The 19,223-nt window shown below is 48.3% G+C and overlaps 1 protein-coding gene across 1 annotated transcript in view; it reads left to right on the top strand.

The window, feature by feature from the left end:
* Positions 1–19,223, top strand: part of DNAH10 (dynein axonemal heavy chain 10) — a gene marked incomplete at both ends in the record, with an annotated part of 110,104 nt that overhangs the window by 17,166 nt on the left and 73,715 nt on the right. Inside the window, 13 exons of the mRNA XM_080941394.1 lie at positions 1,578–1,768; positions 2,044–2,242; positions 3,173–3,367; positions 4,039–4,209; positions 4,932–5,108; positions 7,149–7,274; positions 9,220–9,392; positions 10,595–10,746; positions 11,722–11,886; positions 14,088–14,295; positions 15,847–16,003; positions 16,647–17,123; positions 17,624–17,782. Coding sequence (XP_080797520.1) covers positions 1,578–1,768; positions 2,044–2,242; positions 3,173–3,367; positions 4,039–4,209; positions 4,932–5,108; positions 7,149–7,274; positions 9,220–9,392; positions 10,595–10,746; positions 11,722–11,886; positions 14,088–14,295; positions 15,847–16,003; positions 16,647–17,123; positions 17,624–17,782 — 2,550 coding nt within the window. The remainder of the gene's footprint in view (positions 1–1,577; positions 1,769–2,043; positions 2,243–3,172; positions 3,368–4,038; positions 4,210–4,931; positions 5,109–7,148; positions 7,275–9,219; positions 9,393–10,594; positions 10,747–11,721; positions 11,887–14,087; positions 14,296–15,846; positions 16,004–16,646; positions 17,124–17,623; positions 17,783–19,223) is intronic.

Below are 19,223 nucleotides of genomic sequence, written 5' to 3'. Positions count from 1 at the left end.
CCTCTCGGTCTGCTTCTGTGCTTCCTGACTTACAGGAAGTGCATAGCTCTGTTCTACCAGATGCTCCCAGGATGCACTATGTCACCTCTTGTTTATATTATGGGCTGTAATACTAACATAAAAGACTGAATTGTAGGCTCCCCATCAGATATACCACGTGATGTGTTTATAAAAAGATAAAGAGAGTGGGGGATATGTTTTTTTTTTTAATATTTATTTCTTACATATAAGTACACTGTTGCTATCTTCAGACACACCAGAAGAGGGCATCAGATCCCATTACTGATGGTTGTGAGCCACCAAGTGGTTGCTGGGAAAAGCAGTCAGTGCTCTTAACCTCTGAGCCATCTCTCCAGCCCCAAGGGGAATATGTTCTATGGAGGTGTGGTGAGGTGTGGGGGAAGGGGTGTCTCTGGCAGGGCCATGCTGAGGCATCGCTTCCTCCTGAGGGACCAGCCCATGGATGGTACAGTATAGAATAGAGTTTATTCAGGGCAGGGCATGAGGAGGGGAGTCAAGAGAATAGTAGATACACAAAGCACACAGTTACATGCACATGCAGACACCCACACCCACAAAAAATTTCTTTTACGGATTTAGAAGGAAGAAAGGTCCATCAGAGCAACAGGAAGCTAATGAGAAACTTGACACATGGTGTTAGCATTCTGTCTAAGCTCCGCCCCACAGTTACCTGGCAACAGCCAGGTATGCCTGACCCTATAAAAGGGACTGTTAGCCCCCCTCCTCTCTTTCTTGCTTTCTTACTCTCTTACCCTCTTCCCCCTACTATTCTCAAGGATCAACTAAGGCAATTTCTCACAAATATGGTCTTGGGTCAGTCTGATTGAAGCAATTCTTGAATTAAGGCTTCTTCAGATGACTCCAGGCTGTGTCATGTTGATAGCTGGCATTAATTAGGACATCATGTTCTTGTGTATGGGTGTGTGATCATTTTCTTGATAAAACCACTATCCCCCCCATTTTAGTGGGTCAGGATTTGGGAAGGGTTCCACCTTCAGGGGCATCTATTGAGTTGTGGGGTGGATCATGCCCTTGCAGAATGGCTGGCTTTCTTGCCTGCTCTTCTGCCTGAGTGCCCTCGGGCCTTATTTCCTGTGAAGTCTCAGAGGCAGGGCCTCTCCTGGAGAATGGCTCATCTCCGGGCCAGCTGATCGCAGGGTAGAATGATCACCCTTCACCGGTGGTGGCTTACTTCCAGAAGACAAAGAGAAGGCTAATGGCTAAGGCTGTGCTTGGGAAAAGCTCTAACCTGGTGTGAGTGTGTGTGTGTATGTGTGTGTATGTGTGTGTATGTGTGTGTATATGTGTGTATGTGTGTGTGTGTGTATGTGTGTGTATGTGTGTGTGTGCATGTGTGTGTATGTGTGTGTGTATGTGTGTGTATGTGTGTGTGTGTATGTGTGTGTATGTGTGTGTATGTGTGTGTGTATGTGTGTACATATGTGTGTGTATGTGTGTGTGTGTGTATTAGTGAGAAAGAGAGAGACAATTGATTCTTAGCTTTGAGACTAAGTCCTTCTTCTATCCCCTTTGTCCCCTCTGTGTGGCTTTGGCAGAACATCACACACGGCTCCAGCTTCCACGTGGTCCTGGACACCATTCCATCCATGATGAGTGCCCTGCGCATGGTGTGGATCATTTCTAGGCACTACAACCGAGACGAGAGGATGATCCCACTCATGGAACGCATTGCCTGGGAGATTGCCGAGCGCGTGTGCCGAGTCATCAACCTACGCACTCTGTTCAAGTGAGAGGAAGCCACAGGGCCAGCTGGGGTCCCTTCTGGGAGTCCAGCATCTCTGTTCAGACTGTGCAGGACTCAGGGCTAGGGTGGAGCTCAGCAGTAGAGCAGGCTCATGGTGTGCGGAGGGGCCTGGGTTTCGTCTCCAGCACTGCGAAACAATTATCACAGAGATTCAGTTGTTGGCAGTATACTCTTGGGACTAGCCGTCACAGCGGTTGATGTAAGAGCGCGTGGCTGGAAAGGTGGCTCAGCGATTAAGAGCATCTGCTGCTTAACAGGGAAAACAGAGCAAGCGCACAGCTCAAAACCCAGGAGGCCAGAAACACTCTGAAGCTGTGGAAGAAAGCCTACTTCGATATTCGGGCCAAGATCGAGGCTTCTGGCCGAGAGGCACGGTGGGAATTTGACCGGAAGCGGCTGTTTGAGAGAACAGACTACATGGCCAACATCTGCCAGGACCTCTCATATATTCTGCAGGTAGGAGCCACTTCAGGGGATGTGTATGGGTTTGTCTGATGGAAGGACACATTCTGGCCTTTGGATGGGGGAGGGGGGGTGTTAATTATGCTATCAGCCTGAAGTGCCCAGGAGAAAGAAACCATTGGAAGAAAGATGTATGGAGTTCTAGAATGTACCAGAATGTGCCACTGCACCCCAGGTCTTTTGTGACTCTGTGCGTATCTAGGCTGTCTGGCCAGTGAGCCTCAGGGGCCTATCTGTCTCCACCTCCCCAGTACTGGGATTACAGGCATGAGCCATTATGACTGATGAATCAGTTTTGGGTCATCATGGTTCTTACTGACTGAATCATCTTTCCAGCAGGCTTTGCAGCTTTTCTTTGTGCTCTGACCTCTCTGCAAGGCCGCATAATTATTGGTGGTCCTGGTGACCTCTACATTAATTGGCTGGGCAGGCCCAGGGCTCTCTGTCACTGTAATCCTAGTGCTGGGGAGGCGGACCCTTGAGGCTCAGTAATCAGTCACCAGGCTTGCTGAGCCCTAGAGTCCCAGGCTCAGTGAGAGACTCAAAACAAACAAACAAACAAACAAACAAACAACAAACAAACAAGGTGAAGATTCCCACAGGCAGGAGCTGGGGCTGTCTTTGACTCTTTTGCCTACTTATGGGACCCTTTTCCTCCTATTGGATTGCCTTGTCCAGTCTTGATGTAATGCTCTCCATGTGCCTGGGCTTATTAATTCAGTGCTCTTAACCCCTGAGCCATCTCTCTGGGCCCCGGGGCCTCTGAGTCTTATCCTGTGTGTGTGGTCTCAGTCCCAAAGGTCTCAGATGGGGAGAAGGTTGCCTGTGTGTTGGGACTTTGGAAGTGCTATCTGTTTACAATTCGAATGTTCAGAGTAAACCCAAGGATGCTTAGCCCCCTTCCATTCTGTCCCCCACTACCAGGTCTTGGAAGAATTTTACAACATATTTGGCCCAGAGCTCAAGGCTGTGACCGGGGACCCCAAGAGAATCGACGATGTCCTTTGCAGGGTAGACAGCTTGGTCGCCCCTATGGAGAGCTTGAACTTTGACCCCTTCAGCATCAAGTCCTCCCCGTACTGGAAATATGTGATGGAAGACTTCAAGCTTGAAGTTCTGGCAAGTGACCCAGCCATTGATTCAACCACAGAAGCAGAGGCTTCCTATAAGGATGTGTGTGTGTGTGCATGTTTGTGTGTTCATGTGTGTGTGTGTGTGTGTGTGTGTATGTGTGTGCATGTGTGTGTGTATGTGCATGTGTGTGCATGTGTGTGTGTGTGTGTGTGAGTTGCATGCATCTCAGAGGCCAGAAGAGGGTGTCTGTCCTGTTGGGCCTCACCCCACATATTTCTTTGAGGCAGGGTCTCTTCCTGAACCCAACCTCAAGTTTCCTCCCTGAGGCTGAAACTACGCAATTCTCCTGCCTCTGCCACCGCCCTCCAAGCTCGGGTGGCAGGTGTGGTCACCCAGGCTTTTCATGTGGATCCTGGAGTCCCAACATAGCTCCTCATCCTTGCGAGACAAATACTTTCCCAACTGAGCCATGCCCCAGGTCACGCAAGTTTCTCTGACTAGATGCCAACTTTCCCTAAGACACAATAGAGCCCTATCCCAAGCTGCTGAGCCCCCTCACCCCACTTCCATGCAAGACCATGACAAGCTTCTTCAACGTTTTCTCTTTTCTCTGTTTTCTTTCTCCTTCCCTTTCTTCCTCCTCCCCCTCCCATCTCCCTTCCTCTAACTTTCCTTCCCTTTCTTCCTCCTCCTCCTCCTCCTCTTTCTTTCGGCAGGTTATTGAGAAAGAAGCAAAAAATTTCATTGACGAATCTTTCAAAACACTTCGCTCAGCGGAAGCGGCCTTCGACATGCTGCTAAAATTCAAGCATATTCGTTCACGGGAGGCCATCAACAGGCAGATGATGATGAAGTTTAATGACATCCTGTCACAGTATTACAAGGAGGTGACCGGCCGGGGGACCTCTGGCTACCCCGGCAGTGAACACGTGGCCACAGCCCAGCCCAGAAACACTTCTTTTAAAATGTACCGCCTGCCAGTGGTCACCTCAGAACAGCTTTAAGGATTTCAGATAATTCAACCCAATCAGGAACACTTAGATAAAAGAGATGAGAGGGTATACGAAAGAAAAAAATAGTTGTCTTAGTTAGAGTGGCTGCCATTGCTGTGAACAGACACCACGACCAAGCAACTCTTGAAATGGCAATGTAATTGGGGCTGGTTTACAGTTTTAGAGGTTCAGTCCATTATCATCATGGTGGGAAGCATGGCGGCACACAGGTAGACATGGTGCTGGAGAAGGAGCTGAGAGTCCCTCCTCTTGTTCCAAAGGCATTCAGGAAGAGACTAACTCTCCTATACGGGGCAGATCGTGAGCACCAGGAGCCCGAAAAGCCTGCCTACCCAGTGATATATTCCCCCGCCCCCACCCCCATAGGCCTTCCCATATCCAGGCCACCACAGTAGTAAACACTAAGCCAACAATAAAGACTGTATTCTCTTTAGATTTTCCTGCTCCCCTCCCCCAACAACAGTGCTGGGGATGGACCTCGGGGCCTCAGTGAGACCCCAGGTTCTGCCACACCCCGATCTCATTCGCACCCTTTCTCCTCCTCGCCTGGCTGGCAGGACACGTGAGGCTGACAAGGGCACCCGTTTGCTTTTCAGATTGATATCGTTAATAAGATCTTTGTGCAGAACCAGGACAACCCGCCGCTGTACAAGAACCACCCTCCCGTGGCAGGCGCCATCTGCTGGGAGCGGTCCCTCTTCTACAGGATCAAGCACACCATCCTTCGGTTCATGGAGGTAGAGGAACTCCTGGACAGTGAGAGGGGCCAGCAGGTATGTCACCGCCGCTGGTGGCCGCTCTGTGCTCCTCATTTGCTCTGTGACTGCCACCTTGGCTGGCCAGTGGCATGTCCATGCTTGCAGACACCCTGTTTCCTGAGCCTTCTTATCTCAGGTTCCTTCTGGCCTTGTCTTCCAGTCTCAGAGCTTAGGACGCCTGCTTGCTTCTCCATGGATTTGAGTTTGTTTTGAAGGGTGACCACTGTCATCTGTCTCTCTGTCTATCTGCCTGCCTGCCTGCCTGTCTGTCTGTCTGACTGTTTGCCTGTCTCTCTATCTGCCTGCCTGCCTGTCTGTCTGCTTGTCTCTCTGTCTATCTGCCTGCCTGCCTGTCTCTCTCTCTTTCTTTCTCTCTGTCTATCTATCTACCTATCTATCTATCTATCCATCTATCTATCCATCCATCCATTCATCCATCCATCCATCCATCCATCCATCCATCTATCTATCTATCTATCTATATCTATCTATCTATCTATCATCTATCATTCTTTTTTAAAATTTACTTTTGAGACAGCCTCTCTCTGGTTTTTTTTTTTTTTTTTTTTTTTTTTTTTTTTTTTTTTTTTTTTGAGACAGGGTTTCTCTGTGCTGCCCTGGTTATCCTGGAACTTGTTCTGTACACCAGGCTGACCTCAAACTCAGAGATTAGCCTGCCTCTGACTCCTGAGTGCTAGGATTAAAAGTGTGTGATACCACTGCCCCACTGAGACAGAGTCTTAAGTAGCCCAGGCTGACTTCAAACTCACTATTTAGCTGAGATGACTTTGGACTCGATTCTTCTGCCTCCATCTCCTAAATCCTGGGACTAGAGATGGTGACACCACAACTGGCTTCTGTGGTGCTAGGGATGGAACCCTGAGGTTTGTGGCTACTAAACAAATGCTCTACCAGCTGAGTCACATGCCTGACTTATTTATGACCACTGTCATTTTAACTCTGGCTATCCCTTCTTCCAGAGCTTTTTGTGTGTAGTAAAGCAGAAGCTGACAGACTTTTTTTTTTTCTTTAAATAACTTCAGAGTTTGGGGTGAAGAGAGAGCTCAGAGGTAAAGAGCAGGTTCTGCTTTTTCAGGGGACCTGATTTGGACTCTAGCTCCCATGTTGGGTGGCTCACAACCACCTGTAACTCTTGCTCCAGGGGATCCAATTCCTCTGGCCTCCATGGGCATTCACACTCAGGTGTGTGCACACATTCACATGTGTGTAACTAAAAATAGAACACGTCTTTTGAAAATCCATATAGTTTATAGCAGAGACATTTGAAGATCACGTGATCTATGTTGCCCTGTTGATCCAAGGAAGCTACTCTTGGTGACACACGGAGGGACAGACATGCCTTCCTAGTTCTGACTGCTGTGTGTGAACTCCACATAGTGTTCACATGTCACATGTTCACGAAAACACGTGTGATTTCCTTAATCTGCTCGGTTTTTATTTTCTTTTTCTGAGATAGAGTCTGGCTTCATAGCCCAGGTTAGCCTGGAATGTAAGCCCCCCATACACCCCCTACCCTGAGAGCTGAGATTACAGGTGTGAGTCACTACCACCCTGGCCCTCATTTTACTTCTGTTAGCCATTTAAACATGGTTTAGTATTGAATTTATTTATGGATGTGCATTTCCCCCTGTGTGTGAGTTTACATACGTGTAGGTGCCTCCAGATCCTCTGGAGCTGAAGGTACAGGTGGATCTGAGCCACTCTGTGGGTGCTGGGAGCTGAACCCCGGTCCTCAGGAAGGACGGCAAGTGCTCGTAGTTGCTGAACCGTCTGTCTCTCCAGCCCTCAAAACACCTCTAAACCTTTCCTCAAGAACTGAGGTTTGTGGCTGGTTTTCGAGCCTGGTTTTCGAGCCAAAACCCCACCACTACCACCACCCCGCTACCACGTGTGAAAATGCTATTTCCATTGTCCAGAGTGGTGTGACTGTTCATCCGAATGCGCACGCAGTTGCAGAAAGAGGCGGGATGGATAGAGAGGGCAGAAGGCATCGTTTTCTGGGACAAGCGTGACGGCTGCTCCAATTCCCGCTAGGTGAAGCAGCGGTACCTGGAGGTGGGGAGGAAGATGAAGGAGTATGAGGATGTGAAGTATGAGCATTGGAAGGAGGCCACAGAGCAGACCCTCCCAAACCTCATGAAGAAGAGCCTGCTCACCAAGGTACGCCCTTCCACATGCTGGGCTGGGAAGGAAACAGAGGTACCGGCAGCAGCCACACTCACCCCTTGAGTGGCTTCTCCTCCTCCTTCAGGAAACAAGTTGAGGGGCTGGGGGAGATGGCTCAGCTGGGAGCACTCACACCTTGGGCGCCTCCAGCCAGCAAGAGACCCTGACTCAAAAAACCAAGTCCAGCTGAAGAGAGGACGGCTCAGTGGCTAAGAACACACTCTGCTCTTGCAGAGGAGCCAAGCTTGATCCCTCATATTCACTCAGGGAGGGTCACGACTGCCCGTGACGCCAGTCCCAGGGGCTTTGATGTCCTCTTTTGGCCTCCCTGGGTACCTTGTACTCATGTGTATATATCCACCCCTATATAAGTCCTTTTAAAAAGATTTATTTATTCATTTTATGTATATGAATATACTGTAGCTACACCACCAGAAAAGGGCATCATATCTCATTACAGATGGTTGTGAGCCACCATGTGGTTGCTGGGATTTGAACCCAGGACTTCCGGAAGAGCAGTCAGTGCTCTTAATCACTGAGCCATCTCTCCAGCCCCAAATTAGTCTTAAAAACCAAGATGACACTAGAGAAATGATGCCAAGGTTGTTCTCTGTCCTTCACATGAATACACACCCATGTGCACCTCCTTGCACAAATGCATGCACACATGTTAAAAATAATTGAGTGAACTGGACAACAGAAGCCTAGGAAGCCCTGATTGAATCATACACAAGTCACAGGTTTTTACATTACTGTGTGTGTGTGTGTGTGTTTTGTGTGTGTTCATCAGATGACAGTTTATAGGAGCCGGTTTTCTCCTTCCTCTGTGTGGGTCCCAGGGACTGAGAATAGGTTGGTGACAAGAAACTTTTACCACAGAACCACCTCACAGGCCCACAGGCAATTGTTTTTAAAGGTTACCATTTGCCACCCTCTTTTGTGGCCTTGGGCCTGGCACATGGCCACCACACAGGAGTCCAGTGTCTGTGGACCTGGCAGCTTATGTATGTCACCCCTGAAACTCTTCCTAGCAGGTGACTTCTCTGTCACCAGGAGGCCCCCCATGTACCTTGGGGAGCTGGGGTTTTTAAGGCCTTGCTCCAGGGGTGTCATTTGCCAAAGTCTAGCCTGGGCCTGCCAACGTGATTTGATTTCCCCATTTTCTAAGAAAATCCAGAAATGTACATTTTAAAGGGACCTCACCTAATATTCTACTACTGGCAACTAAATATAACTCTTGTATTTTTTTTTCCCCAGAGCTTTATATATGCTAGAGAAGCAATGCCACCACAGAAACACACCCCAGTCCCTCATTGGGGGATTTTAGGCAGGCTCTCTACCACTGGGAAACACCCCAGCTCTTCTTTTTTATTTTGAGGCAGGGTCTCACTCAGTCGCCTAGGCTGGTCTTGAACTCTCTCTGTAGTCTAGTTGGACCCGAAGCAGCTAAACTGAATGTGTGTGTGTGTATGTGTGTATGTATAGGGGTGTTAACATGTATGTTCATGTATGCAGAGGCCAGAGGTTGACATCAGGTGTCAGTCACCCCCAACTTTGTGGATTTGGCTAGACTGGCTGGCCATGTAACCCCTAGAATCCTGTCTAGGTGCTCTCTCTCTCTCTCTCTCTCTGTTATTGTTTGGAATATGCTTGAAATTTTTTACACAGTGTTAAGAATCCAAACTCAAGCCCTTCTGCTGGCAGAGAGAACATTTTATACTGAGCCATCTCTCCGGACCAAATCTAAATTATTAAAAACAAAACAAAACAAAACAACACAACAACAACCAACCAAACCCTCAGAGAAACAGAATGTGTAATCCACTACTTCCTGTCTGTGCCCGACCACCTGGGAAAGGGCCCACATTGCTCTTTTCCTGCATTGTTTTACAAGCGATGGCGGACAGCCAGTTCCGTGTATGTACCGTCTCCTCCACAGAGTATCCTCACAACTGATGACTCCACCACCATAGACAGGGGAACCACATTTACGATCAACTTCTCTCCCGTTCTCAAAGAGATTATTAACGAAACCAAGTACTTAGAGCAGCTGGGGTTCAACATCCCTGAACTGGCGAGGAACGTGGCCCTCCAGGAAGACAAATTCCTCAGGTGACAAGATCCTTCTTCAACCAGAGGGGACACTTTTGGTCTCAGGGCTTCTTGAAATTCTTTTGATTTTTTTTAAGTGTGTATGTGTGCGTGTGCATGTGTGTCTGTGTGTTTCAGATATCAGGGCATGCAGAGCCCAGAGGTCAACTGTGGGCCTTGCCCTCAAGCACAGCTTGGCTTGTTTGTCAAGGCAGAATCTCATTGGTGTGAGGCTCACTGGGTTGGCTAGGTTGGCTGGCTGGTAACTCACGGGGATCTGCCTGCTCCCGCTTCTTCAGTACTGGCATTACAAAGATGTGGGACTGTCCTCAGTTTTATATATATATGGGAGCTGGGGGGCTGAGCTCAGGGCCTGGTATTTGCAAGGCAGGCAACTGTATCAATGGATTTACCCCTTTAGCTCTTAGAGGTGATAAATAAATATAACTATTAATATATAATATATTAATATTAAATGTTATATGTTACAGGTCACATGTAACATATCACATCACATATCATATAACATATCATTTATATATGTATATATATAAATTTATATATATATATACCAATCTGGCTTTAAACTCAAAGAAATCCTCCTGCCTCTGGCTCCCCTGTGCTCAGATTAAAGGCGCACGCCACTGGGTCCAGCTTATTTCTTTAAAAAGTATTATTATATTTACAATCTCACTTATGCATGCCTTGCCTCCCATCCACTCTCACTCCTGCCAAACCTCCCCCCCCCCACAAATCTCTCTCGAACGCTTACATCTCTCCGCATTGTTTTGTGACCTGAGATTAGCCAGGCCGGTGTGACTGAGGGTTTTAGCTGTTACTGGTCAGAGCCTGGTGGTCTCAGCACGAGTGTACATGACTAGAGATAGTGGTTACCCCACCCCCAGTCGAGCCATAGGAAGCTTTAGCACTGGAGGTGTGTAACTAGCAACACTGATCACATCAGGACGCAACACAAAGCAGTGGTTCACACATGGAGTTGCTCTTCTGGGTGCAGAACACTAGCAGACCCTTCCCCATGGATGTGACAGGTACCTCCATGATGCTGGGGACGGACAGGCCTTGTGCTTGCACACGCTCTGGCCCTGAGTCTCATCCTGCCCACCCTCTGCAAATGTTCTGAGGGTGGGTGCTGGTAGCCAGGCCATGGGTGGGGGGGCGTTCTTGTAGTTCTTAAGTCATGTCCTATCCTGTATTTCACTCAGGTACACAGAAGGAATCCAGCGCATGCTGGACCACTACCACCTGCTTGTCAACACGCTGAACGAGGCAGAGATAACGCTCCTGGATGACCACTCCCAGGAGCTGCTCCGGGTGTTCCGGTCTGGGTACAAGAGGCTGAACTGGAACTCACTAGGTAAACGGCCCCTAGTCGCCTTACAGTTTATTTTATAGTTATTTCTTGTGTGTGGGGTGGTGTGTGCACGGGAGTGTGCAAGGGAGCATGCAGATGTGCACATGGATGACTGTGCAAGTAAGTGTACACTCGAATGTGTGCATGTCAGTGAGTGTGTGCGTGTGTGTGCCAGAGGAAGGAGTCAGGTGTTCTCTTCGGTCACATGATCACTTTTCAGCAGAGGCTCTCAAAGCTCTGGCTTGCCATTTTGGCTCGGCTGCCTAGCCAGGGAGCTCTTGGGCTCTGCCTGTCTCTGCTTAAAATGCTGGGGCTACAGGTTTGCCCAGCCTTGCTCAGCTTTGTTTGTGGGCACTGAGAATTCAAACTCAGGTCTTCATGTCTATAGAGAAAACTCTCTTATCCATTGAGCCACATGCCCAGTCCCTAGAGAAACCTTATATAATGCCCCTTTCCCATAAAACCCAAATATCACAAAGTGTTAATATAAACTACACAAACTTATATAAGGTGCACACACATATACACATACATTCCTATAAACACATGCATATACAATTTTACACACATATAGATGTGTACACATACATGCATGCACACAATTATACACATGTACACGTGCACACATATGCACATACATGTACACACATGCACAGGTCAGCCACACACGTGCACATATAGGTGCCTGAACATACGTATGTACATGCTCAAATTTATGGACATGTATGCACATATTCAGGTACACATATGTAAACACACAGATGTCTGGGGACGTAATAAAACTCACTACTAAGCTTATAGAAGATGTGCCTAGGCCTCTTTGTGCCAGGCCTCCAGGGGCTAAGTGGTTCTTATCCACCTCTCCGTCACCACAGCTGAGGAACAGGGTCTGTGAGCTAAGTGGCATCACCACGGGTGTCCAAAATGGGTGGGCCAGGAACAGCAGAGATGGAACCAAAATGCTTTCTCTTCTCCAAGGAATCGCTGACTACATCACACGCTGCAAACAGGCCATTGGCAAGTTCGAGTCTCTCGTCCACCAGATTCACAAAAACGCCGAGGACATCAACGCCAGGCTTACACTAATTGAGTCAGTCAACCTTTTCAGGTTCCCAGTCGCCAAAACTGAGGATGGGCTCCCAGGTAGGCCTGGCTTCCAGCTTGTCAGCCACAGAAGAAGGAGAAGCCTCATGTTTACTGTCTCTATGTTAATTCCACATTCCGTGACTGGAATAAACTGGTCTAGCCACCCCAGCCCCTTACTTGGAAGTATTACGGCACTGTCCTACCCTCTGCCATGTTCTGTGTTACTTAATATTTTTACAGCTTATGGTCATGGTTTACTTCCATCCTGGGCTGGAACAGGGCCTCTCATGTGTTTAGCTAAGTGCTTTGCCACCAAGCCAGGCCCAGCCCTCTAGACTCTGGATTTTGAGAAAGACAAGGGCTCATTATATAGGCCAGGCAGGCCTCGAACCCACAGAGATCCACTCACCTACCTCTGCTTTTTGAGTGCTGGGATTAAAGGCCTGCACCGCTACACCCAGCTCAACAATCACTTTCCATCAGTAACTTTGAAAGGCTTCTGTCAATAACTTATTTCCCCCCCCCCCCTTTTCTTTTTTTGAGACAGAGTTTCTCTGTGTAGCCCTGGCTATCCTGGAACTAGTTCTGTAGGCCAGGCTGGCCCTGAACTTAGAGATCTGCCTGCCTCTGCCTTCTGAGTGCTAGAATTAAAGGTGTCTGCCACCACCACCACCGCTCAGATGACATTTCTTTTCTTGAGATGGACTTTAACTATGTTGTCCAAGCTGGCTTTGAACCTGCCATCCTCCTGCCTCAGACTTCCCACTACTGGGATTGCAGGAGTGTACCACCTACATCCGACTGTGTAACTTTGTTATTATTCAGGTAAATTCTATTTTATGGGCTCCTATTTGCTTTTCGCCACAGCAGTGGTGTTTCAGATGGTCTTAAACAAGTCAATAAGGAACTCAAAACCTAGACACTAAAGAACTCAAGGAAAACATCACTGCCACTGGCTATGTCTGGGGCACGAGCCCCTACCACAGTCTGGGCTCATGCCATTCACTTTTTCCTTGAGGTGAGAATTAACCTGTGGCGTTGAGTCCACGTTCTTGAGGACAGAACCCATGGCTTCTGCTGTGACGTTGTGAGTCACAGCTGCCACGTGTAACTAATATCTCCTTCTGCAGGCATAAAGAACTTTCCTTTTATAATTTCATCTATTCTCATTTATGTGGTTGGGCGTTTTGCCTGCATGTTTGTGTACAACGTGCATGAGTGTCTACAGGGGCAGAAGCTGGCATCAGATTCCCTGGATTTGGGGCTACAGATGGTTGTGAGCCACCATGTGGTTGCTGGGATTTGAACTCAAGACGTCTGCAAGAGCAGCCAGTGCCCTTAACCACTGAGCCATCTCTCCAGCCCCAAAGTAGTTTCTTTAATTATTTTCTTGTTAATTTTCTTATGTATTTTGTGGTGTTAGTGTCCTTCTAAATAAGGATGTTACTATTTTCCTTTTAACCCAGTTAGCTTCCGAATAATCGAGACTGCTCTATTATATTACCGAACAAGCTTTAAGGGCACAACAACTGAGCAGCATTTCTCTGTTTTAATCCTCTAAGCTAATCTAGCTGCCTCCCAGTCAAAATCCCCAGAACATTTGCACTTTAGTACTGATGTGTTGCTCTCTGCTCAAGGTGTTTTCTTGCAGCATCTTCTGGACCCTCCCTATGGCTAATCCCCCCTTCCCATTTCTCTCTCCTCCTTCCCTGGCTGCCAGGAAGTCCAGCTCTATTCTCTCCCCTGCTCAGTCCTTGTCTGATTAGCTAACTTTATGGACAAGTCAGGGAATAATTGGGCAGGAATGTTTATACAATATTAAGATAGGAGATTCTTAGACTAAGGATTATAACCAGTTATGGGGGAGGGGGCTCAGAATTAAGCATTCAAATGATCCAAGGATAATCTTTGCATAGTATACAGTAGTGTTACGCCTATGCTCTCTCTCCCTCTCCCTCTCCTTCCCTCCCTCCCTCTTTCCCTCCCTCCTCTGTCTCCGTCTCTCTGTCTCTGTCTCTCTCTCTCTCTCTCTCTCTCTCTCTCTGTGTGTGTGTGTGTATGTGTGTTTTCTGTGGTGCACCTGTGGAAGTCAGAGGATAACTTGCAGAAGTTGGTTCTTTCTACTAAGTGGGTTCACAGGGACTGAACTCAGATTATCAGGCTTGGTGGCAAGCTCCTTTATCTGTCAAGCCATCTCACTGGCCCTTGAAGTACTTTCTTGCTATGGGGCTGTGTGTAACTCTTGTCCTTCTCTACAGGTGTAAAAGAGTTCTTCGAGTACATTGAACAAGAAAGGAGCAAGGATGTAGATCACATGGTCCGGTGGTACATGGCTATCGGGCCTCTGCTGACCAAGGTGGAAGGTCTGGTTGTACATACCAACACGGGCAGGGCCCCCAAGCTGGCCTCCTACTATGAGTACTGGGAAGGCAAGATCTATGACGTCTTGGTGAAGCTCATCCTAAAGTAAGCACACCCGGATCATGGACTGCTTACAAGTTATAGGTTGTGATGGACATCTAGGCACCAGGGGCGTGGGGAGGCCGAGCAAGGAGTGGTACCCTCTGTGTGGACCCCCTCCTGTTCCTATGAGGCCCTAATGGCACACAGGGCTTCTCTGTGTTTGCCTGGCAGCAGGAGGCCGGAGTAGAGCGTCTTCTCAGAGGACAGGTGACACTGCCCCCTGCTGTCCTCTGTGGGTCCTGTGGCCCAGCTGCATGGCCAGACCAGCTGGTAGACACACAAACTGTAGCTTGGAGACATTCTAAGAAGCCAGCCTACGAATGGCATTTCTGTGACTCCAAGTCGTCCTGGCAAAGGCGGCATCCTTGAATCACTGTAAAAACCTTAACATATCTTTAAAACATTTATTCATTTTTAAATGATACATACGCACACACATGTACAGGTGCTGTGGGGGCCAGAGGAATTGGTTCTCACTGCAGCTGGACTCATAGGCAGTTGTGAGCCACCCGGCATGGGTGACGGAGACCAAACTCGGTTCTCCAGGCACCTTATCCGGAGCTGCTTTTTACAGTATTTGCCTAATACTCCATATCTTCCTATTACTTATCCATCTACCCATCATATCTCTATTCTCTCTTTCCATCTATCCATCCATTCATGTTTATATCCACCTACCCGTCCATCTGTCCATCCATCCAGTCACCCATCCATTCATTCATCCACCCACCCACCCATCCATCCAACCATCCATCCATCCATCCATCCATCCATCCATCTATCCCCCCATCCACATTTCTATCTATCCATCCACCCACCCACCCACCCATGTGTCCATCCATCCATCCATTTATCCCCCACCTACATCCCTATTCATCCAGCCAGCCAGCCACCCAACCATCCATCCATCCATTCATCCATCTACCCACCTGCCCATGTGTCCATCTATCCATCCATCCATCCATCCATCCATCCATCCATCCACTCACCCATGTGTCCATCCATCCATTTATCCATCTACCCACCCGCCCATGTGTCCATCCATCCATCCATCCATTCACCCACCCACCCATGTGTCCATCCATCCATCCATCCATCCATCCATCTGCCTACCATTCACCTATCCATACATTCATTTACCCACCCATCCACCCACGCATCCACGCAGCCAAGCTTTATCAGAAGTGTCCATGTGCTAGGGATTGGACTACATCTTGGTCACAGACAGTGGTTCTTGTCTTCTGAGAGCTGAGGAGAGACTTCAAAGCAAAGAGATTCACAGAAGAGCAGAAAGCATCCCCACGAGGTAGTTCAGGGGCTGCTGGGAATGATTTTAGGTGGTGGTTGTTTTTACTTCTACCAGTAGGGGTTTGAGTCCCCCAAGCAGAAATGAACAAGACGCATAAATGTAGACAACGGGTCTGTCGTCGACGTCTCCACTGCCTTCCTCACAAGTCTGCCGTGTGGAACAGACCTCTCTGCTTGACTCTAGACTGCTCCTTGTCACCATTTCACACCCTGAGTCCTGTGTCCTCTGCATTTCCCCCACCTTAGGAATCTACAGGCTTTCAACTCTCTGATCCTCAGAAATGTCCCTCTGTTCCAAGCGGAAACCGTTTTGTCGGCTCCAGAAATCATCCTCAACCCAAACGCCAATGAGATCGATAAGATGTGTGTCCACTGCATCCGCAGCTGTGTGGAGATCACCAAGGTAATGTGGAGATCACGGGGGTAACGACACACCTTCTACTTGTCCACCTGCCTCCTGCCCACCGGTGGACACAGTTGGAGAGGTGCCAGCATTGGGCCTACGTGAAGCCATCAAATTTGAGGACCCCAAATTTCTGATCTTTCCACTTCCACCTGTATAGCACTGGGATTACAAGCGCACATCACAACATCTAATTTCTCTGTACTGAGGATGAAGTCCAGGGCTTTGCACACACCAGGCAAGCTCTCTATCAACGGTCGCCCAACTCTGCACACCTCTCTTTCCACACAGCTGTTCCACCTGAAGTAGTCACCATGGCTCACCAGAGCTATCACAGTGACGTCTTAATCCATTGGGGCAGAGAGAGAGAGAGAGAGAGAGAGAGAGAGGACAGAGAAATAGAGAGAAGGGAGGGGGAGAAGGAGGGAGGGAGAAAAGGAGAAAAAGAAACACAGCAGAGAATAGTAACACAGACTTATAATCTTTTGAGGCTGAGGCAGGAGGATTATGATCTCAGGGCTAGCCTTGAAGGGCTACATAGTGCGACTGTCTGTCATAGCTGGATTTGTCCCCAGATACCAGTATGTGCCCAGGAGGCACACCCCGCTCAGCCCTCATCTCCCGCCTGTTCTTGTCCCACCAGTATTTCGTGCGCTGGATGAACGGCAGCTGCATCGAATGTCCCCCACAGAAGGGGGAGGAGGAAGAAGTTGTCATCATAAGCTTCTACAACGACATCTCCCAGAACTCCCTGATCATGGATCAAGCTGTTATGATCCCCCAAAACATCCACAGGCTCCTGGTGAACATCATGAAGTACCTTCAGAGGTGGAAGCGATACCGGCCTCTCTGGAAGCTGGACAAGTCCATTGTGATGGAGAAGTTTGCAGCCAAGAAACCGGCCTGCGTGGCCTATGATGAGAAGCTACAGTTCTACTCCAAGATCTCTGCCGATGTGATGCGCCACCCACTGGTCAAAGATGAACACTGCATGCGGCTGCAGCTTGAGCCCTTGGCCACCACGGTGCAAGAAAATGCAAAGTCCTGGGTGATTTCGCTGGGGAAGCTTCTCAACGAGTCAGCTAAGGAAGAACTTTATAGCCTCCGGGATGAGATTGAGGTACCTGAAGGCCGCCTTTATTTAAAACAGACCTTCAAGGCCTGGGGGTGTAGTTCTATGGTAGAGCTACGTGTGCCTAGCACATGCAAAGGCCCTGGGTTCCATCCTGTCCTTGTTTCGTTTCTGTTGCTATTATAAAATGTCCAGATAAAAAGTGACTTGTGGGGAGAAAAGGTTTGGTTTATTTCACTCATAATTTCACGTTAGAGCTCAGCATTGAGAGGCTGTCAAGGTGGGGACTCAGCTCATCACATGCACAGTCAAAGGGAGAGAGAGAATAAATGCATCCTTGCTTGCTTGCTCTCAGCTAGCTTTCTCTTCTTATACTGTTCAGGACCCTCTGCCTAGGGTATGGTGCCGCCCACAGTGGGATGGATCAATTAACAATTATGCGCCCCTCCCAGAAGATGCCTACAGGCCGACCCCATCTAGACAATTTCTCATTAAGGCTCTTCTCAAGTGATTCTGGGTTGCATCTTCTCACCTAAATTCTCTCATAGTATCTGACCAAGAATCTTAAGAAGAGCCCCAGCACTCTTGAAGATCTCAAGTTTGTCCTCGCAACAATCTCGGAGATCAGGAGCAAATCTTTAGTCATGGAGCTGAGGTACAAGGACGTCCAGGAACGGTACCGCACCATGGCAATATACAACATCTTTGTAAGTCAGCTTGGTTGTCCTGACATCTCTGATGACTGGGTGGACTACCGCTTTAGTCACTTTTATGTGGCCATCATAAAGTACCCCAGGGAGAGCAACTTAGGGAGGAAAGGGTTTATTTGATTTCTGGTCATATTTCATCCACATTCACGAAGGCAGAGATAAACAACAGGAAGTGGACAAGGCCATAGATGCTCAAAGCCCACACCCCCAGCAAGGTCCTGTCTTCGGAAGATTCCATCACCTTCCCAAGCAGCGCCACCAACTGGGGACCAAGTGTCCAAACAGTAAGCCTATGGGGGCTGTTTTTCTTATTTAACCACCAAGACCATCCTCTGAAGGGCTTCTTAGTCACCCTGGCAGCCATGTGTTCCCAAGCAAGGACCAAAGTAGTAAGTTTCCAGTAGGAAGCCACTTCACAGATAAACGTGGAGATCATAGCTTGATCTCATAAGGCCCGTGTGTTTTACAGCCCAGCCATACCGGCTTACTGTCTCACCCGATCCTTCCTCCTTTCTTCTCAATCCCTTTTCTTGGGGAGAGGACTGGGTTTACTTCCTGTAATAAGTAAAGCGGGTTTGTAAAACCATAAGAGAGAGGCCTAGCAAGGTGGCTCAGTGGGTAAAGGAACTTGCTACACAAGCCTGGAGACCTCAGTGAAATCCCCAGAAAGCCAACTCCAGAGTTGTCTTCTGACCTCCATGTCTGCATGATGGCTTGCAGGCTCACACCTACAGGTCACATGCATGTACACATACACACACTAATAATCATAAATAAGGATAAGAGAGAGAAGAGAATGTGAGATCATAGGAAAATGGTGGCAACTTCTTAGTTTAGTTTTGTTTTGAGCCGGGGAGTCTATGTACATCATGTCAGTGCAGTACCTGCAGAGGCCAGAAGAGGGCATCATATCCCTTGACACTGGAGTTACAGATGGTTGTAAGCAGCCACGTGGGTGCTGAGAACGGAACTCAGGCATTCTAGAAGAGCAGCAAGTGCTCTTAACCATTGGACCGTCTCTCCAGCCCCGATAGTTCCCGGTTTATGGGCTCTGTATAGATGGCCTTAAAAAGGAGTGCATTCTCTACATCTGTCTTTCTTTTCCTATTTAACTTTACTTTTTTTTGAGATATTCTCATGACTTCTGCTCGTGGTCTTTCCTCCACCATAGTCCATGTAGCTGTGCTGTCATGGGATACTTGGGCTGATTGCGTGCTATGATGTTCTTTTGGTGAGCACACGCGAGCGTGCATCTTTGGCAGTAATGAGCTCAGACACAGAATTTCTGGGTTACAGGCAATTCTTATGCCCAGTTTTATAATCTCTGGTGGTGTATTTATGCCAGCATCTGCAGGGGTTCTGGGGGCCCCAGTCTTATCTGCACATAGTATGGTCATCTTCTGGGAAGATGCTACTACAATTGTCTCTGGCTTCTGTT

This window comes from Micromys minutus (genome assembly GCF_963924665.1).
Source record: "Micromys minutus genome assembly, chromosome: 29".
In the NCBI taxonomy this organism is placed as follows: domain Eukaryota; kingdom Metazoa; phylum Chordata; class Mammalia; order Rodentia; family Muridae; genus Micromys; species Micromys minutus.
The sequence above is the reverse complement of the archived record's forward strand: the minus strand, read 5'-3'. Positions and strand labels throughout refer to the sequence as shown.